Source organism: Armigeres subalbatus, chromosome 2 (assembly GCF_024139115.2).
Source record: "Armigeres subalbatus isolate Guangzhou_Male chromosome 2, GZ_Asu_2, whole genome shotgun sequence".
Classification (NCBI taxonomy): Eukaryota; Metazoa; Arthropoda; class Insecta; order Diptera; family Culicidae; genus Armigeres; species Armigeres subalbatus.
The window spans coordinates 302,307,131-302,332,677 of NC_085140.1; the positions used below are offsets into that span (position 1 = coordinate 302,307,131).

A 25,547-nucleotide genomic window follows, 5' to 3' on the forward strand; every position below is an offset into this window, starting at 1 on the left:
ACTTGGCCTATTGCCTACACTTGGCCCAACTGGCCTTCCGCGGTTCACTTGGCTTACTGCCTACACGACTGATTCTTATGGCGATCAGTACACCGTTGGCGCGAAGCCTACTTGGCCTATTGCCTACACTTGGCCCAACTGGCCTTCCGCGGTGTCTCAGTTAGATTTCAACTAACTGGAAGCTCTCAATTCCTGACGATGATTCGCCCTCCGAGGTCCTCTCTGGAGCCACCAAAATGTGACGAAGTCGACGCAGTCGTCACTGGAGTTTCGGGTGTAAGAGCTACTTATTTCTCCGTGTGAGGAGACGTTTTTCGCAAATGCACGCCGGCTTGGTGATTCCTCGAAACTACTTGTTTCTCCTGTTAGGGAGAGACCTTTTCGATCCAAGGAACCGGGTTGTGACGACCTCGCTGGACTGTCACTAATTTTCTGGGTGCAGGAGCTACTTCTTTCTCCGGTTAGGGAGATGTCCTTCGCAAATGCACACCGCGAGGTTACTTTCCCAAGGAACTACTTGTTACTCCTGTTACAGAGCAACTTGTTTCGATCCAAGGAACCAAACCAAAAAGTCCTTTTGATACTACTTGTTTCTCCTTTACGGAGAGACGTTTTCGAGTCAAGCAGGAAGTTGAAGACCGGAGTTTCGAAATTCTAATTAAAGAATCAGGAGTAAAACATCGAACTTAATTTTATTTGAAACATTCACAGGGGTAAGGGTCTTACTTCTACATGATACATTAGTGATTTACAATTTAGAAATATTTGGGTCACATTTTTGCTCTCTTTTGGGCATTAGTGATTAATCTACGAATATTTTCTATTTCACTCATTACAACTATTCTTCAATGTGTGGTGATCTTCCACGTTGCGCCTAATGTAACTCTTGAATGTGTGGTGATCTACCACTTGTATAATAGTATTGAGCTTATTAACTAACGCCCATCCAGATCTGGTAATTATCCTTTATCGATTCTATTTCGCTTGCTCTTACGGCCAGATCGGGAAGGGCTCACAATTTAAGGCGCGGCTTATCTTCTATGATTGCATAACATTAGCTTCTTAGGATTGAAAAACATTTGTATCGTTCCTGCCAAAGGGCTGTATTCTGGCAGGATGAAAGAGAAAGGAAAAAATGTTTATTGCCACATGCGCCTACGCGTGGGCGTGTTTATCGCCTAATCTGTGTGCGATACTCGTTCCTAGCTGTCCTTATGTAAATTAGTTATGCCTTTTTCCGCTCTACTTATCACTTACAGTTTCTTAATATGACATCAACATCGGTATGGCTTAGACCAACGCGTTGCAATGCTGGGTGCAACGGCGTGATTGATTTTATGATGAACTAATTTTGTTCGCGCAGCGACAAAAACACTAATTCATCAATAACGTTACAATGCATGATTAAAAAAGGCTGAAATTTTCACAGAAAATGTATTCGTTAGCACTCATCATTCCTGCAAAATTTCATCAAAATCAATTGAGTAATGAGAGTTATAGCTATAAAATAAAAAATAAGGATTTTGTGTTTTTTTCGCTTATCTCTCCAAAAGCTATTTTTTTTAAATTTCTACCTCGAAAACCCAATTAATTATTATCACATAACATGTGCTGAATATATTTGCCGAATTTTAGCAAAGTTCAACAGTTAAGAAAAGCAAAATAATGAAAATGAACAGCAAAATGATTAAAATGAAATGAAAAGAAATATGTTACCATTTTTACCCAACTGCAGCATAATACACTACACTACACTAATATTCATTATAATACTGAAGGCTTTATAATGAATGCGCATCTATAAAACACAAATTGTCGGATGGTGATTTGATGATGTTGGGCAGTTGGGCTACATTCAAGTGCGTAAATGGTAACATCAACATGACTTGGAAGGATCGAAGTTTATAACTGCGGATACCTCAAATGAATACTATGCTGCAAGGCTATCGTTAAGAAACACAAATCTACTACTAATTTATATTTTATTTTTCTTTATTATAGAAATAACGGAGAAACGCGGAGTTCAGTGTTTTCTATTATTATGTAAATTATTATGCACAGTTTTCACTGTCATAGTCGTCGCTTTCATCTTCTGTATCCGTATCATCCATTTTTTCACTGTTCGTACTACTACTATCTAAAAGGTCAATTTCGTGTGTATTACAATGGTCGCTGTAGTAAAATTTCATTTGATGATCAAAGTCGTTATCTTTAAATCTGCTTTTATAATTTTTTTCCGATCAAATCCAACTATCCGACATTTTAGGATCTGACCATGCTAAGGATAATCGCATCATGTAGGTCAAATTGTCTTCCGGAGTCATTTTTCTGGCGAGTTGTGATCGAGCATGCTTGTACCGCTTGTGGCATGTTTCTCAGATTGTTCGTCATAAAAACTCAAAGGGTAGGGCAGCAAAATATTTTTAATTGGATGCATAATTGAGAACAATATATCTATTAGGATGATTTTTATATAAAACTAGTCGACCCGGCAGACGTTGTTCTGCATAGTAGGCGAAAATACGCGTTGTGAACTGCCCATGCAAAATATCCATAGGTACAAATCTTAGTTTTAGTATTTCATTATTTCCTCAACTTTACTCGTGATTTCCGCAAGAGGAAATATAATATAAACCCGTCGGAAACGATTACGGACATATCTGCTGAAGGAATGAAGAAAATCCGTCCACCCGTTTGTGAGTTATGCGGATACGAACACAGACCATTTCATTTTTATATATATAGATACAATATGGCTTATTAAAAATGCAATAATCTCAAAATCACAAGAACAAATTAAAAGATATGAATACGTTCACTTGATACAAATGTTTTTTATATATGTTTTACTGTTTCCCACTCAAAAACATCTTAGAACGGGCCAACATCGAACTCTGGATTATCAATACTACGCTTTTGTTCGCACGGCTAACTGGAGAGTTAGCTTAGTAAAAAAGCATTAAATGTACACAAATATGAGCAGTAAAAATGTTTGCATATTTTATGAGCCATACTGTATTTGCTAAATCCATGCTTAATTAGTATACGTTTCAGAATATGTGTCTAGGGTAGCGTTTATTTAAGTTTTAAGTTTAATATTCTTGATGTTTTTTACGTTCATTCAGATGTTTATTACAAATTGATTAATATTGCTCATTATTGAAAATATGAAATAGTTTCTACTTTCAGGTTCATACTTGAGAACAACTTTTAGGAAAGACGTCTGTGAAATTATGAATAGCTTACCATTTCTGCTATCAGCTCCGGTATGTGACTGTATTTATGGATACATGGTGGTAAACGCCGCACGAAGGGAAACTCTTCTTTTATAAGGCTTTCTATGTTTATATGCAGCTGTTCTACTTCATTTGCATCGAGCATATGAGATGAAATTGCCAGACAACTTATAACCCTGGTATTGCTGATGAGAATTACGCGTACACCAAGAACTTTTGCGAAGCTTTCAGGGTCAGCTAATAATTTCCGAGCCATATTACCGTTGTTGGTACTGCCGCAACCATCAATTTTGGGACGATTTATATTAACTTTACATACAGCTTCCAACTGATCCGCTATTGCTCTAGCTTTATTTTTAACCACAGGGTGAGATTGCGCTGGATTCCCTTCGACTTGCTTCTGCGAGGATACGCGCATAAGCCATTCGACCGTATTTAGCCGCGAATGAAAAAACGATGGACCAATTCGTTTATCTGCATCCACACAAATCGGGCAGGCATGGGTATTTTTGTTGTCAACTATGGTGTAACCACCTTCCCATCGATTAAAGTACACTTTGCCAATAATGTAACATTTAGTGCAATGTTGTTTGACACTATAATTATCGGGTGATTTTCAACTTCATTTACTTCTTCATAAAACTTGATATAAAGGCTCTTTGTGAGCCTGTCTGTTTCTTTCACCCAAGTCATTGAACTTGCCCGACAGAATGTGTCCGACTGAGGATTCGGATTAATCCATAATTTTTGGTCATTGGCTGTTGAACTTTGCAAATATATTCAGCACATGTTATGTGATAATGATTAATTGGGTTTTCGAGGTAGAAATTTAAAAAATAGCTTTTGGAGAAATAAGCGAAAAAAAACACAAAATCCTTATTTTTTATTTTATAGCTATAACTCTCATTACTCAATTGATTTTGATGAAATTTTGCAGGAATGATGAGCCTTTTTGAATCATGCATTGGAATGTTATTGATGAATTAGTGTTTTATTGTAATGCAGGATAGACATTTCTGATACAAGATAAGACAAACACACAGAAAATGATACTTTTTTTATTTCTCCGGAGCTTGAATCCTCCACCAAACGATTTCTACGAAGTTTTTGTGCAAGGGGACATATATATTACTGATTTGTTGTAGCGGGATTAATTGTGTGGGAATTTGGGTCCGTTTTTGCCCACTGTGCATCGGTTGGCGCATAAACATTGGGTTATAGTAAGGTTTCAGTCCGTGTTGTAAATCTGGCAACGATTATCCTTTTACTTATATACTTCATAAGCGCAAAGTGTGCCTGGGCGCTAAGTAGGAAGCCAACCCCGTGATACCGGGGAGCGTGTTCACCTCGTAAACCAGAGTATAGCAGAATTGGTTCCGACGGCATTCTGTGTTCTCCAAAGTTTGGTCAACGGACTTCACTCAGTCCCAGGATCTCAAGCTTCATGCGGCGTGCCTCATTGGCAAGTTTCGCCAATTTACCCTGCTGAGCTAGGGTTAAAACGTTCCATGTTCCTATTCGGGTCCGTTGTTTCGCGCTAAGAGTCGTTGCCGTAAAATCAGCTTCCGGGGAACAGCATTTCACACTTAGCCGCTGGATGCGCTGTTGAAGCCGGTGAACAGACGCTCGATCAGTCGGCTACCAACGGAGAGGGATCAAAAATGTGAGGTGAGGTGGAAGTGTTGGCTTGAGAAATGGATTACGAGTGATTTGACTATGCGTCCAATTTTGGAATCTCGAGCTCGTTTAGTAGCCGCTAGGTTGCGAAGGCCGACGGAGGTCCTTCGTAGCTTTGTTGGTTAAAGCACCAGTCTAGTGTACTGTAGGGTCATGGGTTCGAGTCCCATCGAAGGAAAAGTGGTAACCTCCAATACATTTTCCAAATTAATATCTTCCACATAACGTACATATTCATATATGAGTTTTCACAACATTGTAAATTAATGTCCAAGTCGGATGGTTTAATCCCCGGAAATAGGCAATTAACTTTGATTGAAGTGACAAAACAAGTTGAAAAATTTGTCCTTGAGTCCGGAACTTGCGATCTACAGTTACAATGCCAGCTTTTTTCGTCACTCTAAGCTTGGATATGTATTCAACCATGTCCATAACATATTCCTAAAGATTAAAAGACATGGTCATATGGCTTTGGGATATCATGGGTCATCCAAACTGTCCTTGAGTACAGAACTTGCGATCTACAGCCACGAAACTGGATTTTTTCGCCACTAAAAGCTTGGATGTATATTCAACCATGACCATAACATACTCTAGAGGACCATGAGACATGGTAAGATGGTTTTGGGATATCCCGGGTCTTCCGAACCGTTATTGAGTTCAGAACTTGCGATCTACAGCCACCATTCTAGCTTTTTTTTCGTCACTTCAAGCTTGGATATGTATTCAACTATCTCCATAATATATTTGTAAAGATCAAGAGACATGGTTAGATGGTTTTGGGATATCCTGGGTCATCCAAACTATTCTTGAACTCAGAACTTGCGATCTACAACCACCACTCTAACTTTTTTCTTCGCTCCAAGCTTGGATATGTATTCAACTATGCCCATAACATGTTCCAGAAGACCAGAAGACAAGGTAAGTTGGTTTTGGGACATCTTGGGTTATCCAAACCGTCCTTGAGTTCCGAACTTGCGATCTACAGTCCCCACTTTAGCTTTTTTCGTTGCTTCAAGCTTGAATAATTATTTTTTCGTCGCTCCAAGCTTGGATATGTATTCACACATATTCATGAAGATCAGGAAACATGGTTAGATGGTTTTGGGATATCCTGAGTCATCCAAACTTTCCTTGAGTTCCGAACATGCTATCTACAGCTACGACACTAGCTTTTCTCGTCACCACAAACCTGGATATGTATTCGAGCATGTCCATAGTATATTCCAGGAGACCAGAAGACGTGTTAAGTTGGTTTTGGGACATCCTGGGTAATCCAAACCGTTCTTGAGTTTAGAACTTGCGAACTACAGCCATCGCTCAAGCTTTTTTCGTTGCTTTCAGTTTGGATATGTATTGATCCATATCCATAATGCATTTCTGAAATTCGAGGGACATCTTTAGATGATTTTAGGATATCCATGGTCATCAAAACCGTCTTTGAGTTCAAAACATACGATATACAGGCACAGCAGTACATTTTCCAGCTAACCATTTTAAAAATCCGTACGTGCGACTATAACGCTGTCACAGTGCAAACATGCTTTATACTGGCTTATAGAGCCTGGCTTATATAGCTTTATATATTGTCGAAAAGGCAAAATTTAGTGCTAATGGGAGCTTTGGGTTTCCGTCACTCAAAGCTCCAATATATCGGCACCAACATCGGCATATGATTAGGGGTCGTTCAAAAATTACGTAAACCCATATGGGGGGAGGGGGGTCTATTATTTTCTTACTCTTCATATGAACAAAAAATAATTTGTATAGGAAAAATCTTACAAGTGGAGGAGGGGGTCCAAAAAATCAAGAAAAAAATGATAACGTAATTAGTAAACAACCCCTTATTAAAGTTGAACATACCAGCACCAACATTTCAAAAGATTTTTTTGCAGCTGTAGATTTCAAATCTCGATCTCAAAAACAGTTTGGATTGTCCAGAATATCTCCAAACTATTTTACAACATCCGTTGACCTCCCGGGGAGTGTAATGGATGTAATTGAACGAATATTGAAACCGAGATTGAAACTTTGGGTACCAAAAAGAGCTTCTAAGCTGCTGTAGATCTGAAGTCCCGAACTCAATAACATTTTGGATTGCCAAGAGTATCTCATAACTATGACCGTTGACCTCCCGAGAGCTATAATGGATATCATTGAATATTGCAGCTTTGAGTATCTAAAAGATCTTTTAAGCAGCTGTAGATCTGAAGTCCCGAACTCAATAACATTTTTGGATTGCCCAGAGTATCTCATGACTATATCCGTTGACCTCCCGGGAGGTGTAATGGATATAATTGAACGAATATTGAAGCTTTGAGTACCGAGAAGAGCTTCTAAGCACCTGTAGATCTCAAGTCCCAAACTCAATGACAGTATAGATTGCCCAGAATATCTCATAACTATCCTACGATATCCTTTGTCCTCCCGGGAGGTGTAATGGATATAATTGAATGCATATTGAAGCTTTCAGTACTGAAAAACCATTTTCTTGCAGCTGTAAATTTGAAGTCCTAAACTCAAAGAATTTTTGGATGGCCTAGGATGTCCAAGAAATTAGGAAAATAGTTTATTGTACATCACAGTAACTCTACGGATACGTTTGAATAAAAATTTTGTTTTAAAACAATACAGTCCGCTGCCAATACACCTAAAGTTTTCTCTTTCGTAACTTCACCGTGTTCATGATGTTCTAGGTTGTCGTAGGGCCTTGATCGTCCATGTCTGATATTTTTCCCTGATATGGGAGTTAATTTTACGCAATTTTTTTATACATCCATTTTTCTGTTGGGGTCATATATGACCCCATGGGCCTGAAAGGGTTAACCCTGATTTTATCTACCTCCGATTTTATCACCACAACAATTTTATAAAATTTTTGTCGTTTTTCTTTTTTTAATAATACCTCAAACAACAATGAGTTTCACGAAATAACTTTCGCCGCCTGTGGTTTTAATGAATCATTTCTGAGTACCTGTCATACCGGTCAATACATTGTCTATGTTATCACCCCAAAATCCACCAGGGGGTGATAAAATCGTAATATTACTGTACCAAAGAGGGGTCAAACAAAGTGTTTAATGTTCAATAACTGTCTTCAATACGGAGCCCACGACAACAAAAAGAACTACTTTAAATACAAACATATACCAAGAAGGGATCAAACAGTTTCTTTGTTTTCAAATAACTGCCTCCATTAAGGAGGTTAATCCACAGACCTAATAATGCGTCACACAACTTGTTTATTTTTCGATAACTGTCTCCACTACGGAGGTTGATCCACAGACCTTGACTCTATGGAGTTTATAGACTACCTGGGGCCCCGACAGCAACAAGAACTACTTGGAATACAAACATTTACTAATAAAGGGTCACACAACTTGTTAATTCTTCAATAACTGCCTACATTACGGAAGTTGATCCCCAGACCTTGACTCTATGAAGTTCGTAGACTATCTGGAGTCCCCGACAACAACAAGAACTACTAGGGATGCAAACATATACCAAGAAGGGGTCACAAAACTTGGATATTCTTCAATAACTACCTCCATTACGGAGGTTGATCCACAGACCTTGACTCTATGGAGTTTATAGACTACCTGGGGCCCCCGACAGCAACAAGAACTACTTGGAATACAAACATTTACTAATAAAGGGTCACACAACTTGTTAATTCTTCAATAACTGCCTACATTACGGAAGTTGATCCCCAGACCTTGACTCTATGAAGTTCGTAGACTATCTGGAGTCCCCGACAACAACAAGAACTACTAGGAAAGCAAACATTTACCAAGAAGGGGTCACTCAAATTGTTTATTCTTCAATAACTGCCTCCATTACGGAGGTTGATCCCCAGACCTTGACTTGGATCCAATGATAACAGCAAGAACTACTAGGAATGCAAGCATAAATTATTTTCCAAGAACATCCGCAGTACTTAGATCATTTAAAAACAACTTCCGAAACTAATCCAAATTTGCCTCATATAAATGCTCCTATAGGGCGTAAAAAGAGGGAACGTTATTTCGAATTTGAAGCGTAAAAAGAGGGAGCGATATTTTAAATTTTGAGCGTAAAAAAAGGGGCGTAAAAAGAGAAACCGTTTTACAGGTTTTACAGTACCTATTTATTCTCAACTTTTAAAAGCATCGTTATAAAATTCTACAGTGATCAACAAGATTTTGCCCCCTGTCGAACTTGTTGCGGAGAAAATCAGTTAAACGTTGCTATGTGAAAAGACAGACGGAAATTTTTGCTCACTTCTTCAAGATAGGTCGATTGGTATGTATCACTCTGAGGCTTCTACAAAAAGTTCGTTTTCGGATTGAAATGATAGTCATCCGGTACCACTCAATTTGGATGCACAAACAATTAACGTAAAATTAAGAAAAAATTCTGAAATGCTGTTACACTCACGCCAATCTTCTGCAGATGATTGGCGTGAGTGTAACGTGATCCAGAAGCGCCAGCACGTACGGATTCATTAAAAGTTCCCACATTCGTCAACCCTACTTTACAATCGTTGTTCTAGTTTCTTCCTAGTATCTGCACTATCATATATTTTTTAGGATACACATTAGAGCCAGCTGCTAGGAAACAAAAGGCAAGGAGCATGCTAACTCTATCTCTTCGGTAAGGAGCATGTCAGCTCAATATTTTCGCTTTGATCGGTAATTTTATTCAAATACTATAGTTTCAATTGCATTTGATTTATTAATATTTGTATTAATAGTATGTTTCCTGTTTATTCGAACAAACAATTAGACTTGCAATATGCTTACCATTATTATTAAGACAATTTTTAACGGATGAACATGTGACTAAAGACATTACACTACCCCATTCGATGGCAGCTTTCATTCAAGTTCCGATTCAGAGCAATCTTCACCACTACAGCTCGCAGTCATAAAACGAAAACCATTCAATGAACCCGCCGAGCATCCCCACACCTCCTCTGGCTTATGAGCAACCATCCCAAGCGAACGAATTCCCACAGATGTTGCGTTCAACTGCAAACAGCAACAGCGCAGCGTGCTCAGCTTCACGCGATCCAAGGCAAAAGCAACCGCTAACCGTATCGCGAACTTTAGTTCACTCGCAGCCGCCGAACGGGAACGTATCCTCACACATCGCGCATCGCAGCTCCGCTTTTACGCAAGTTCGTGTGTTTTTTCTGTAATTTTTGTGGTAGGATTGAACGGTTTTAATTTGGTGGACGACGAGCCTTCTTTTTGGGGGATTATGAAGAAAAGTGTTTGGAAGATCATTCTGAATCGGGACGTGTTACGTATTCAAACAATACAGCGGATGGGCTGTTGTGTGGAAAGTGAATTGCTAAGTTGTTTAATTAGCTTGAAGTGACTTGTTGAACGTGAAGGTTTGCATCCGAAGTGTGCGAGAACGAAAAGTTTCTAAATGTCGACGGGTTGTTTGGATTGTGATATTGGAATTGGTTTTCCAGAGGTGAACGCCAGATGAGGATTTCGGAAAACGTAAGCGAAGGCAACGCTAGATAGAGATTGTCAGTTCCCGGGGGCGAAAGACACAAGTGGGTGATTACACAACTAATATTTAAAGAGCAAATTGTGGCGAAAACAATATTTGCATACTCTTTAAAAGGTGAAGAAAACAAAATTATAAAACACTGTCTGGTTAATAAACGAAGCGTTGTCAATTGGAGGTTCGAGTTACCTGAGTTACAGTCCTCTTCTGCGCACAACGATCAGGAAAGGAAGCTGGCACCCGAGCCGGACTGTTGTAAATGTTAATTACAAATATCCGCGGCCTCTAGGATAGGCAGACTGTCAGCCCAGTGGTAACATTGGCGTTGGCCTTTGCCACCGTTGAATGTGTTTCCGAGCAAATATGTGGTCTGCGGTTCGGTAAATACAGTGCTGTGTGTCGAAACAGAACGATCGCGCCCTTAGCAGTGCAGTTCCGCTCGTGGAACGATCGAGAAGAGATCACTAATAGCTCAGCGCGCGGTATTTTTTCTTATTTTCTGAAGAGTGAAAAATTAACTCGGGAACAAGGGCGGGCACGGATGTGGTGAAGAAAAGCCCTGAAGAAACCGATTAGCATAAGTGGTTGTAGAGCAGCATTCTCGAGTAGGTTGGATCTACGTCGGGGAATATCCATCGCTGCATCGGGCGACAGAACAATAAAAAGAAGCAAATAAGGAAGAAGTAGCAGAAGAGAACCGAGGGACATTTCGTTGCGGTCAAGATTTGGTGAGGTATGACTTCGTCTATTTTCCTTACCATGGCCGGCTGGACTAGTGACAAGTTTCGATTGAGCTGCTTGGAGAATCAGGGATTCAAGCGAGCCCTGCTCAAGATGCTTGTACTGGATAATGGAAATAGCAAAAATAATGTAAGTATGCAATAATCTGGGGATTCAAATTTTCTATACAATGGACTTGCTGATGTAAATCATTTCTATGTGGCATTGGATAAAAAAAGTCAATGAACAGAATTGAAATTTGGATACCTTTGCTGCTGGTTAAATGTTATATTTGGTGTTGCCGATATTTTCTATTCACATACATATTTCCATACTATATATAATATTTTCAATGGCATTGCGCAAAATAGCTGTAGAAACACTCTTGCCGACGGATGGCAGCTTCCCGCGATCAGATCATTGTGTAGTTTCACCAGAACTTTCAAACGAATTTCTGATGAAATCTTTTCAGTTTTTTGTGATTTCCGGTATACACTGCATTGTTAATCAAAACATAAGTTGAAGTTTCAAGATGTCCAAAAAGAGTTAAGAATTCTGGTCGAGAGTTGAAATATTGGAAGGATGTTGTCTACGTAATCAATGTAAGTTATCTTAATTAAGTTTATCGAGATGCCGATCAAGAATGGTTTCGTTCATTTAGTAATTTGAGCCCGACCATTTAGCAATTTGTTAATAACTCATTTCAGAGGCTGAATTTCACAATGTGTTGATTGGGGGACTCTTAACACGATCTACAACTACCCCAAATGTGCTTAAATTGATACTTTGTACTCCAATTAAAATAAAAATTCGTCTGTAATGTAATGCAAAACAAAAATTAATTCTGATGAACTTCGGAATTAGTTACCAAATAATATCTGCCTCCACGTCTTGTTATCAAATTAAATAGACTGTGGCTAATAGTTCGCGTTTCGTCAGAATGACAAACATCCAATTTTGTCTAGTCATCCTTTTAACTTTCCCGAACTTAATTTTTAAAAACCAGCTCATTAATTTTGCATAATCTACTGCACAGTGAAGCACTTCGATAATTTTAATAATCTATAAAATAAAAAAAATTAATGCAAATAATACGTTCGTCATTTATACTGGTGCCCAATAAACTCTAATCCCGAAGGGTTACACTTTTACTAATCAAAAAACACTATTATAGTAGGCCTATTATTTGAATCAATGGATCTAAATCCATACAATATTAAATATATCAGTTTATCTCTTTTTTAACTAATTTATTTTGCTAATTATCTAATTCATGCATTCATCTCTTAGACTAGGTGTTCCGTGTTTTCTTAACACTATCATCCTTATTTGCTATGTTACATTTTAAGTTATTATTAATACATTTCAATTGCCTCTGGCAGTTTGGATTTTTCCTCTGGTTGAATTGAACCATGTAGGAATTAAAATGTTTTAAAACTTGAACTAAAGTAAACCTAATTTATAATAAATAGGGTGGGTGTACCAATTGTCGCCATACATAAGAGCAACTATTTTTTAAAAAATAAGTAAAAGGCATGTGGGTGAACTTTATATATCAAGCGAAAGGTTTTACTCCCTGCTCCTTAGAACAGCTGTGAAAACCACAATAAAATTTGTTATAATCATCAAAATTGATTAGTCCATAATGGGAACGCATGCACCAGTTGTGGCACTATTCTTAATTTTGGTTCCTTATTTGGCAAATCCCATTGTTTTCTTATGGGACTGGCCAAATAGGGACCACTAGTGCGACAACTGGTGCAAAGGACGTCAAAAATTAAGCAAAATCAATTTTTACAATTATGCTTTGCTTGTTTTGGAGAAGGTCAAAGGTTTTATCGTATCATATGAATATGCTTTATCGATCTGAACTTGGTTTGCGGTGATTTGATTGGCCATTTGGCATATAAAGCACTAGTGCGACAACTGGTGCTATAGCCACAACTGGTACATCTAGCCTATACAAGGAGCTTATCGTTGCAATAGAAGATTGCAACGATTTTTGTCTAAAATTGGAAATTATTTTGTTGAAAATTTGTTGCAATGTCTAAATATTAGAAATTCTATGAAGTTCATTGGTACTATACCACGGAGGAAACTTCAGAATCATTATCAAAATTTGGTTTTGAATGCTCTGAAGTGCCTCCTTTCTGGTATTGCAGCAACTAGTCCATATTGGCACAGCATACAACATGGCAGGTCTAAAAATTTGTTTGTAAATCAAAAGTATCTTCTTAAGACAAGGTTTTAATTTTCTGTTCATAAGTGGATATAGACACTTAATATATTTGTTACATTTGGCTTGAAGGCCTTCAATGTGATTTTTAAAAGTTAATTTGATACGAAGGCTTCGCCATTTGGCGAAAAGGCCGTGAGTTAGAAGTAAAAATGTTATACAATATGGGACCCAGTATGCTGCCTTGGGGAACACCAGCTCTTACAGGTATCTATCAGATTTCGAATTCTGCAATTCCGCTTTACCTGCAGGGAACGATCTGATAAAAAAAATTTGGATCAGTTTATTGATTAATTAAAATTCATCAATTTTACAATCAAACCTTCATGCCACAGTCGAATATCCTTCAGATTTGTTGAGTCGAATTAAATTCGTAGCTCTCAATGCCCATGGCAAAATCCGAATTGCTCATCAGCAAAAATAGAATGGTCATTAATAGAAACCATCATTTTATTTAAAATAATCTTTTCAAACAGTTTGCCAATTGAAGAAAGCAAACTGATTGGGCGATAACTGTATTTTTGTCCTGCTTCAAAATTGGACCAACTTTGGCGTTTTTCCATTTATCTGGGAAGTATGCCAATTGAAAACATTTGTTAAATTAATTAACCAAAAAGATTAAAAAGCTCTCAGGAATTTTTTTTTGGTATGTATGTAGAAAATACCGTCATCACCCAGGGTTTTCATATTTTTAATATTTTTTTCACTTCATTCTAATTAGTTCCCAACAAAGGGTCAAAAACATTCTTTTGATTGAGATATCGTCGAAGCTCCATGTAACCTGATCCTCAATTGGACTAGTGAGACCTAGACTAAAATTATGAGCACTTCCAACTGCTGAGCAAGTTTTTGAGCCTTTTCGCCATTTTTAAATAAAACTGCTCTTTAAGCGCTGGAATTGGCTTTGAGTTTTTTTTAAAGAATTTTCGTTAATTTACAAAAGGGTTTCTAACTGGATTCCAACTTCAAGACATTATTATGAAAGTTGGTATTTCTGAGAATAGCTAAACGTTTTTTAAATTCCTTTTGCAAATCTCGCCCAATAACTTTCAACGCGGGATCGCAAGTTCTTTGGTATAGCCTTCGCCTCACATTTTTAAGACGGATCAGCAGCTGAGGTCGTGAATAATAATGGAGTTGAATTTAATTTCACATTTAGGATTTGCAATGCCTCTGGCTTCAACAATTAAAAGTAGAGCTGATTGGATTGTTAATGGCTTCTTGTGAGATTTCTAACATCACAGGAAGGTGATCAGAGTCAAAGTCAGCATGAGTTACCATTTGGCACCACAGTGGACTTGAATCCGTTAAAACTAAATTAATTGGAGAAGGATTTCGACTGGGATATTGAATACATATAATATGCCGCAGAACAATCTTCAAATAAAATTTTACCTCTGGAATTGCTTTGAGCATTATTCCATGAACGGCATTGAAGTCAGAAAAATTTGGATTTGTTGCGAGTTAGAATTTGAAGATCAGCAGCCGAATTCCGAAGGTTCAAGAAAAAATTGAAAAATTTCTTTATAAAAAAAGATTTATAAATTCTCTTTCTCTTTCCAAAAATGTCTTCTCTTCTGCGGTATGATGACTGAAGAGAAAGAAAAAAACTAAAATTTCTTGCGAAGAAAAATATTAGTTCTCCTATTTTCCACTAGATGTCTTTTGACAACTATTTGCATACTGATTGTTCAAAACTAGGGGCTCCATTCCCGGAAACGATTTCCCGGGAAATCAATTTTCCCGTGATTCCCGATTCCCGGGATGCGCACTTTAGTTTCCCGAATTTCCCGGGAAATTATTATGTTAAAGTGTTTACCAATTTTTGGAGACGACTGTGATCGATTAAAGAAGTTGGAAATCCTTTTCTTATTTTGCAAATTTGATGAGGGAGTCAGACATAGACATAGACATAGACCTAGGTAACGCTTATCGAACTAAACAGAGACAATTTTTCAGACTTTTCAACAACTCGTTGATCATTTTTGCACAATGTACCAATTATCAATCCCTTGAGGTCGAGAGTATATTTTTATCCTTATTATCCTAGTTATTACTTCAAGCTACGATTTTGAGTTTCGCAAAATAGTTTTATTTCCCGGGATCCCGGGAAATCCCTGGAAGTTAACATTTTATTTCCCGTTTCCCGGGAAGTTAATTTCCGGGAAAAATGGAACCCCTATTTAAAACATCCTCATATCGAAAATAAAACTTGCTTTCCCTTATTGTTACCGAAATAATAAAGGGATAGATAATGCCCGAGCAAAGCTTGAGAGCAAATCGATAACTAATTTTGTTGTTGTGAAATCGCCTAATTTTGATAACTCAGGTTGATATCCTTTTGGTCGTTTTAACGGTTAAAAGATCAAAATCTACAGCAGAAAAATCTTACTGTGACATCAAATCGAAAACTATTCCTGCTGTCGATGAGAGCAAATCGAAAACTAATTTTGATATTGGTTCCGATAACAAAATAAGTACACAGTTTGATGTCAGATCATACAATTTAGAAATCAACAGCAAAATGAGATCAAAATATGTAATCAGTCATGATGATTCATATTTGAAAACAAATTATGATTTCGATTTGATATCAATATCAAAATATGTTTTCTATATGCTCTCATTATGTTTTCAGACTTTGCTCGGGTGATTAGTATTCAATATAGTGATGGAAATATGCAGCAACAGCAACATTGTTGGGGTTTGTTCAAAAATATTGTAACGCAAAAGGGGGTGGGGGTTGTTTGATTTTTGTTACGCTTTGTTACGCAAAACATAGGGGGTGGGGGTCCTTCGAAATATTGTTACGCATAACAAGTTATTTGCATAGAGAAAAAATATTTAAAAAATTAAAAAAATATTCATTATCTTTGAAAAAGCATGAAATATACCACAGATAATTTTTTTTTGCAGCGTCCTTCAAATTCTTCTAAAATCAAGATCTTTTTCAAAAAATAACATTTGTTACGCGTTACGCATAGTGGGGGTGGTTCTGAAAATTGTTACGGATTGTTACAAGTTTATGGGGGTTCATAAAATCAACGTTTTTCACGTTACGTAATATTTGAACAGGCCCTTGTGATAACGAATGCTCGCGCTTAGTTTCATAGGGGCGTAACTGTATTGATCGATTTCTCTTGATCGATTTTATATTTTGATAATAACTCAATTGTTTCAAAAGCTACAACCGTGATTATTGATCCTGGTGCAAGATACAATCATCCTTTATCACACCAAACCATTAAATCATCGACAAACTTAGCTCAGCTTTAGCTTAGCTTTAGCTTAGCTTTAGCTTAGCTTTAGCTTAGCTTTAGCTTAGCTTTAGCTTAGCTTAGCTTAGCTTTAGCTTAGCTTTAGCTTAGCTTTAGCTTAGCTTTAGCTTAGCTTAGCTTAGCTTTAGCTTAGCTTAGCTTAGCTTTAGCTTAGCTTTAGCTTAGCTTTAGCTTAGCTTTAGCTTAGCTTTAGCTTAGCTTTAGCTTAGCTTTAGCTTAGCTTTAGCTTAGCTTTAGCTTAGCTTTAGCTTAGCTTTAGCTTAGCTTTAGCTTAGCTTTAGGGCTGCGAAATGGTGAGTTGACATCCGGGAAGGGGCGCCTAACATAGCTCTGGTCCTCACAAGTTCCAATACTCACGCTTCCACGGGTCTTCCGATGACAATTGACCGCCAGCTAAGGGTTGCGTACTTAGCTGGTAGTGCAGCCTGGGCACTGTTGTCCTTCTGACATCAGCTAGAGTGAGAGGGTGCGTACTATGGGGTCTGCCTAGGATGTGGTGGGGTTCGACAGTGGGCTCTGTTGAACTTCTATAAAAAGCTGCATGTGTCCCCAAGCAGGCCCTATCAAAGCGACCGTGTGCCGCTCAAAGCGCACTAGCCTAGTCCTGGTGTTGGGTGGGACTTTAAACAAATTTGACCCGACTGATCGAGCGTCTGTCCACCAAGGAGGTGCGGCTCCAACAGCGTCTGTTCTGGCATCCAGCGGCTGAGTATGAAATGCTATTCCCCGGAAGCTATACCTAAGATGGCAGCCCCATCCCGGTGGATAGGGAACCTTGGGCCAACAACCTACTGTTCCCGAAACATCAATTTGTTCGAGAATCCGATAATGAAAGAATACGGACTGATTTTACGGCGACGACTCTTAGCGCGAAACAACGGACACGAATAGGAACATGGAACGTTTTAACCCTAGCCCAGCAGGGTAAATTGGCACAACTTGCCAATGAGGCACGCCGCATGAAGCTTGAGATCCTGGGACTGAGTGAAGTCCGTTGGCCAAACTTTGGAGAACACAGAACGCCGTCGGGACAAGTTCTGCTATACTCTGGTTTACGAGGTGAACACGCTCCCCGGCAACGCGGAGTTGGCTTCCTACTAAGCGCTCAGGCACACTCTGCGCTTATGAAGTGGGAACCTATAAGTGAAAGGATAATCGTTGCCAGATTTAGAACACGGGTCCGAAACCTTACTATAATCCAATGTTATGCGCCAACCGATGCTGCCGATCTGCAAGACAAAGAGAACTTTACAGTCAACTCAATGCCGTCGTAGATAGAATTCCGAAGGGTGATATCAAGATCTGTTTGGGCGACTTCAATGCGAAGATCGGATCCGACAACTCGAACCATGAGCGCATTATGGGACGCCATGGTCTCGGAGAAATGAGCGAAAACGGAGAGCTGTTCGCAGAATTTTGTGGAAATAACGACATGGTGATCGGGGGATCGCTCTTCCCTCATCGACCGGTTCACAAGGTCACGTGGGTCTCCCGTGACGGCTTTACAGAAAATCAAATCGACCACATCTGCATCAGCCGAAAATGGAAACGGAGCCTTCTTGATGTACGGAATAAACGTAGTGCCGATATCGCGTCTGATCATCACCTCCTCATCGGCGAAATACGCCTGCGCATTGCGCGGATTCGTCGGCAGGAGGACAGAGTTGGACGACGATTCAACACACGCCGACTGGAAGATGCCACGGTGAAACGGTCCTTCGTTGAAGAACTGGAGACGCGTGCTGCAGATATTCCGGAAGGTGGCAGCGTGGAAGACCAATGGACCGCCATCAAGAATGCCTTCATCGCCACCAGCGAGAACAATCTGGGCGAGCTACGCACCCAGAGAAAACAATGGATCACCGATGAGACCTGGAGGAAGATAGAGGAGCGAAGAGAAGCCAAAGCCGCGATAGAGCGATCAAAAACCAGAGGAGCCAAAGTTCTAGCCCGCCAACGATACGCGGCTCTTGAGAAGGAAGTAAAACGCTCATGTCGACGGGACAAGCGAGCGTGGGCAGACTCTCTGGCCGACGAAGGAGAGAGAGCCGCCGCAACCGGGGACATTCGCCTCCTCTACGATATCTCACGACGCTTAAGCGGGGCGAAGATGAATGCAACGATGCCTGTGAAAGACGCGAATGATCAGTTATTGACCGACCCAACTGACCAGCTGAAACGCTGGTTCGAGCACTTCGAACAACTTTTTCAAGTGCCAGCCAGGCCATCACCACCTCGGCATGGTCTGCCTAGGATCCGACGTATAACACGAATCAATACCGAAGCTCCATCAGTTCGAGATATTCGAACGGTCATCCAAAGCATGAAATCGAATAAAGCCCCAGGGTCGACCGCATATCAGCCGAGATGCTCAAAGCTGACCCCATGACATCCGCTCAACTACTGCATCGTTTATTTCATAATATCTGGGACACCGCAACTTTCCCGGTCGACTGGATGCAAGGTATCTTAGTAAAGGTGCCCAAAAGGGTGACCTGACTGTATGCGATAACTGGCGAGGCATTATGTTGCTGTGTACCGTTCTCAAAGTTCTGTGCAAAATTATCCTAGCCCGGATTCAGGAGAAGATCGATGCGACTCTCCGGCGGCAGCAAGCCGGATTCCGTGCCGGAAGATCCTGTGTGGACCATATTGTCACGCTCCGCATCATTCTGGAGCAGGTCAACGAATTCCAAGAGTCCCTTTACTTGGTATTCATTGACTACGAAAAAGCTTTCGACCGTCTCAATCACGAGAATATGTGGGGCGCCCTGAGACGCAAGGGAGTTCCTGAGAAAATCATCGGCCTCATCGAAGCACAGTACGAGGCCTTTTCGTGTGGGGGTCCTGTGGGGTCCTGTCCGACCCTATCCGGGTCGTAGCTGGTGTGAGGCAAGGATGTATCCTATCACCGTTACTGTTCCTCATCGTAATCGATGAGATTCTGGTAGGTGCGATTGACCGTGAACCAAACCGCGGGCTGTTATGGCAGCCTATAACCATGGAGCATCTAAACGACTTCGAATTGGCTGATGACGTTGCACTCCTCGCGCAACGGCGCTCTGATATGCAGAGTAAGCTCAACGACCTTGCCGAGCGCTCCTCTCCGGCAGGTTTAGTCATCAACGTCAACAAAACCAAATCGTTGGATGTAAACACGGCGACTCCTTCCAGTTTCACAGTAGCCGGGCAACCAGTGGAGAATGTTGAAAGCTTCCAATATCTTGGTAGCCAAATGGCGTCGGACGGCGGTACCAAGATCGACATAGGCGCACGGATCAAGAAAGCAAGGGCTGCCTTTGCGAGTTTAAGAAATATCTGGAAAAACAGGCAGATAAGTGAACGCACCAAAATACGAATTTTCAACTCTAACGTGAAATCTGTGCTGTTATACGCTAGCGAAACATGGTGTGTATCAGTGGAGAACACTCAACGGCTGCAGGTGTTCATTAACAGATGCCTGCGGCACAGAGAAACAGACGTCTCACTTAGAACAAAATGCAATCAAAATTATCGTCACAGAAACATTGTCGCCCAATGCTAAAATAATTGTATTTGGTCAAGCGGCAACCAGATGGCGGTAGTGCGCAAACGTCAAACACAAGCAAAATCGATGGAAGCGCCATCGGTGGCCGATTGACCACCTACAAAACTTTAAATCAACCGTTAAAAAGGTGAACGATGCAACATGTGTTAAGTGAGACGTCTGTTTATCTGTGCCTGCGGTATATAATTCGGGCCTGGTGGCCTCACAACTGGATCTCAAACAATGAGCTCCATCGTCGTTGTCACCAGAGGCCGATAGCAACAGAAATTCGGGATCGGAAGTGGGGCTGGGTCGGCCACACTCTACGTAGGGGCGGAAACGAAATCTGTAAACAAGCATTAGACTGGAACCCAGCGGGACATCGCAGCAGAGGCAGACCCAGAGGCTCATGGCGGCGAAGCCTCAATAAAGAAATAAAAGAAGTCGACCGAAATCTAACCTGGCAACAGGTTAAAGCGATAGCCGGGCAACGCTCAGGATGGAGATCTTTCAAGTCGGCCCTTTGCACCACCGGAGGTGTACAGGATCCATAAGTAAGTAGCTTAGCTTTAGCTTAGCTTTAGCTTAGCTTTAGCTTAGCTTTAGCTTAGCTTTAGCTTAGCTTTAGCTTAGCTTTAGCTTAGCTTTAGCTTAGCTTTAGCTTAGCTTTAGCTTAGCTTTAGCTTAGCTTTAGCTTAGCTTTAGCTAAGCTTTAAACAGCTTTAGCTTAGCTTTAAGCTTAGCTTTAGCTTAGCTTTAAGCTTAGCTTTAGCTTAGCTTTAGCTTAGCTTAGCTTTAGCAGCTTAGCTTTAGCTTAGCTTTAGCTTAGCTTTAGCTTAGCTTTAGCTTAGCTTTAGCTTAGCTTTAGCTTAGCTTTAAGCAAGCTTAGCTTTAGCTTAGCTTTAGCTTAGCTTTAGCTTAGCTTTAGCTTAGCTTTAACAAGCTTTAGCTTAGCTTTAGCTTAGCTTTAGCTTAGCTTTAGCTTTAGCTTCGCTTTAGCTTCGCTTTAGCTTTAGCTTAGCTTTAGCTTTGTTTTTATAAACTGCGTAATTTTTATTGTGCTAGTTGGTTGTGCACAAACCATGATACATATTTAAAGAATTTGGTTGTTTTGGAATGTTTGCCTTGATAAGATTGTAATCGAATGATCAATCAAACTCGATTCTTCTTCTCTTACAATGGCACTAATTTCCAACTAGAGTTTGGTCTGATTTTTAACTTAGCGTTCTATTTAGCATTTCCATAGTTATGTATTGGAGGCTTTTCTTTGCTTGCCATGGCATGAGTATGTATCGTGAGTGGAAATTACGTACAATGGATGGAACCAAGAATATTTCCCACAATATTTCACACTTATTATTGAAATTAAAGACATATTTATGCCTTTAAATTTCATCCCAGAAAAATCTCTTATCAAATTTCTCTCACAAAAATTTGGAACAAATTTAAATTCTCGTTTTCTTTTTCATCAGACAACAAAAAATGTCTTCCACTCTTTGGTCGGAATTCCAAAATAAGAAAATTTGGAAAATCTCTTCGAGAATTTCTTTTCTTACAAAAGATTTTTTGACCGGAATTCGGCTGCAGGACGACCAAAATCACACCGCATCACAGGAAGACATTTGTTTGCTTTGGCTGAAAAATATTTAAATTGATTTCACATAAATTATCTTTCTTAATCTCAAATATGTGATACATTAGATTTGGCATACTTACAGGACTCATGTTGTATAAAACGTACTTTTCAATATTTATATATTTGAGCCAAACTTTAAGGGACACGAAAGCCGCAGTAATTATCACCTTTTCCACGAAACTGATGGCTGTTTTTTTTAATGTTTGACAGTTAATGGAAAATACTGAACAATCAGTAAATTGGAAAACTAAACTGATTTTCAGCAAATACGAATCAATTTACCGACTTTCAGTAAGCTTCGAATTTGCTGGTGGTTTTTCAGCAAATCATTTAGAGGGTTTACGTTCTTGACTACAAAAAAGCTGCTTCTCCACGCGCGCGAGCCATTTCGTTCGCTACATGCTTGTTCCGCATTTCTGCAATCGAATACATTTTTGCTGTCTCTCCATCTAACGACGGAAATTTTCGAAAATGATAGGCACTTTGAATACAAATTTTCTGGGCTCAACCTTCTCTTTTGTAAAATTGTAGTTCTGAAAAGAACCGAATTATTCTACATAAAGCGCTTTTTCGAACACTAATAGCAACAAAACCAAATCAGTATCTTGAAATAAAATTTTACATTACTGATACTGATGTCATCCATGCGACAGCATCTCCTTCCGACGCGTGCTACGCGCGGAAATTTTCTGCGATAGTCAAACAATTAATTTTCACTTTGAACCAAATTCTCCCTTAACCTTCCCTTTTATAGAATGTTGGGTCCTGAGAAGAACCGAATACACAGGATTTTGTTTTTACACGATTTTTTTTCGCTCGTATTTTTGATCGTGTGACTTCAATTTGCCACCAAACTCTTCGTAACATGTTTCAAAAAATCCAGAATAAATCAAAGAAAAATCACATTGTAATTAATATACACTGTTCGAACGAATCATGTACATCTACACCAAATAGTATGCACATAATTGGAGCATGATAAACGATAGAAATTTACATTTCATTTTATTTTTACATCACTTATCAATCTCAAATTTTTGTGTTGTTTTAAATTTACATGTTATATTTTATCCTATTTAAATAAAAAATGGTTATCATGAGAATCGAACTCAGGTCCGCAGAGTGATAGCCCGTTCTGATACCACTCTACCGTCTTCACTTCTTGAAACCAATGTTGCCCAAAGAGTAACAGGTTCTGAGTTATGGCGATTCAAATATACCAGTATCGAACCCGTCGTGATCGGGTCCTGTCTAGGTAATGTAACTTTACATGCTTTGAGTAAACGCATGCGCAATGCGCATCGTCAAGGGGAAACATCTGACTGGATGAAGTGCAAGAATTCGAAGTTTTTCCAACGATTTAAATAAACGTCTGATGAAGTACACCGATAAATTGCAACATTACGGATGTTGCTTTGTAGTCGTAATGGAAAATCTTCACTTTGGTATGACTGTGGTCGAAAACGAAGGTTTCCCGCTGCATTTGCAGCTGCCGTGATGGAATTATTTGTTTTGTTTACATTCTACCGAGATCGTCGCAAGCGTGGCCATCTTTTATTTCGCTACACATAATATCATGTAAACTTAATGGTTTATAAATGAATTTTCATGGTGAATAAAGTATTGTTGTCAACAGAGTGTAGTAATAATGGTAAGGTAATGTATTTATACGGTTTAATTCATGCTCTGTTTATGTGCATGATTTTCAACGCATAATTACATTGAGAAAACGATTACATGATCTGCATTTACATTAGTTTCATTGATTACATTACCAGTAGAAGTCAAATTTTTTTGCAGTGTACGTTAAACATTTAGGATGAGTGGAAAATTGAGAAAATGTAAATCGCGTAAAAACAAAATCCAGTGTAATATAAAAAATGCACCTTCCGAATCACTAACAGCAACCACTCAATAGTCCGACGTGCGCTTGTGACTCTGCTGCCGAAGTCCATTTCCGCTGTGGCTAAGCGATGATGATTTGTCTTTGATGAAAATGTATTCTGCTCAACCTTTTCTTTTGCGAGAAATTTTCACTGGAGTGCCGATGACGCCGACGATAGTCTGTTTGCCGCTGAGCCGCTACAGATGCAGCAAACACCGCCTTCACTGCCATCTTTCTGTCCGCTCTCCGTGGATCCAGTGTTGCCACATATTTATTGAAAGCCATCTGTGTTTTAGGGTCAAAAAATCTTAAAAATCTGTGATCTGCATAAAAAATCTTGGATTAAATCTGTGAATCCTTTCAAAGTGCAAATATACAATGACAACAATAACTTTTAGAAATATTATGAAAATCAAGCATTAGTATTAAATTGCAATGTTGTTGTATATTTGCTGTGCATGCAAGCATGAAGTACTTATGCCCTGATTGGTGGGGTAATCTCCACTTCTTCAACTTTTCAATTGGACAGAGTTTCAAACCAAGACAATTTGCTTTCAAATCACGCATGTCATAGCTAAAGTACGAAAGGTCCTCTATATTATTCAGAATGCAATTAAAAACCAACTGACGTGTACTCTTTTTATTGCGATGCATAGAATTATGGTTCATACCCTGGCTAATACGTATCGATAAAAAAAAAGATTTTTGATTCCATGAAATGTGTTCTCTGGATCATGACGATGTTAATCATCAGTGGAGCTTATTTTAATTCTTTAGCTTTGAATAAATAATTAAAATCAGTGTTCTGCTATTGAGATTTAGGTGAATTGAAGCAAAATTCACCGAAATCTGCAAAATTATTCAAGTGTGTAACAAACATATGTTGATTTGATGGTTTGATAGTTCAACATGTTAATATGTTTGCTTCGGAACTGCATAGACTGTTTCCAGAGTACACTTAAAAAGAATAATTTCATCATATATAAATTTAGAACAATAGAACTGCACTGCGAAATAAAAAAAATCTTTCTTCGGATTTATATAAGAGCAAAATTTCCAGAAAATATTTTGAAATTAAGATAAATCTGTGAATGTGGTAACACTGCGTTGATCCTCGAACCGAAATGACGGGCGGGCGCGAAACAGGGTCTATTTATACCCAGAGAAAATAAAACGGTGGGTCAAAAGGCCCGTGAGTTATATCATTCTGATGTCCGTGTTGGGAATGCATGAACGGGACTGGTGGATTCTGATATTTGTACTAGGTAGGACAAGAATTGAAATTTCTAATAGCTTATCGTGAATAATCAAAAGTTTTAATGAAATTGAGAAACTGCTGGAGAGTTTCCAAATCGATCGATACATAAATCTCAAAAATCCATCAAAAGATATAATGTGTATTATCGTTCAAATTTATTCAAATTATTATCGTTCGTGACGGTCTTAAATTTTAGATTCTGATTTGATACCCAGTACCTTCGGGTAAGACGTTGTCCAACGTCAAAAGGCATCATTACCGCTAGGTATATTAATCTGGATTTTTACAAATATAGAGGGTCTAAACTTTTCATCAAACGCTATATTTACCTGTTTTGTAATTGAGCATTGAGCAGCGGCACTTTCTTCATTGAAATGGACATCCACATCAGATGCCTCCGGTAATTTACATTTCTGGTGGTCAATTATTAGTTACTTGTATGTGGATACTAAAAAAGTCACTACCTATGATTAATTTTCCTAAACTAACCGGAATTCTACATTAAAAAATACTATATTTTTTAAATGTTGACTAAGCTCATTAGACATATTAGACATAAACATATTGAAAAATCTTTCATGCGATTCAAATAT

The 25,547-nt window shown here is 39.0% G+C and overlaps 1 protein-coding gene and 1 non-coding gene across 2 annotated transcripts in view; both read left to right on the top strand.

The window, feature by feature from the left end:
• The first annotated feature begins 5,016 nt into the window (after positions 1-5,016).
• On the top strand, positions 5,017-5,091 carry Trnat-agu (transfer RNA threonine (anticodon AGU)). The gene has a single exon. It is a non-coding gene; the product is annotated as a tRNA-Thr (tRNA).
• A 4,928-nt stretch (positions 5,092-10,019) lies between these two features.
• LOC134212502 (inositol-trisphosphate 3-kinase homolog) overlaps positions 10,020-25,547 on the top strand; it is an 85,903-nt gene continuing 70,375 nt past the window's right edge. Inside the window, exon 1 of the mRNA XM_062690439.1 lies at positions 10,020-11,285. Within this exon, the coding sequence (XP_062546423.1) occupies positions 11,151-11,285 (135 nt within the window). The 5' untranslated portion in view covers positions 10,020-11,150. The remainder of the gene's footprint in view (positions 11,286-25,547) is intronic.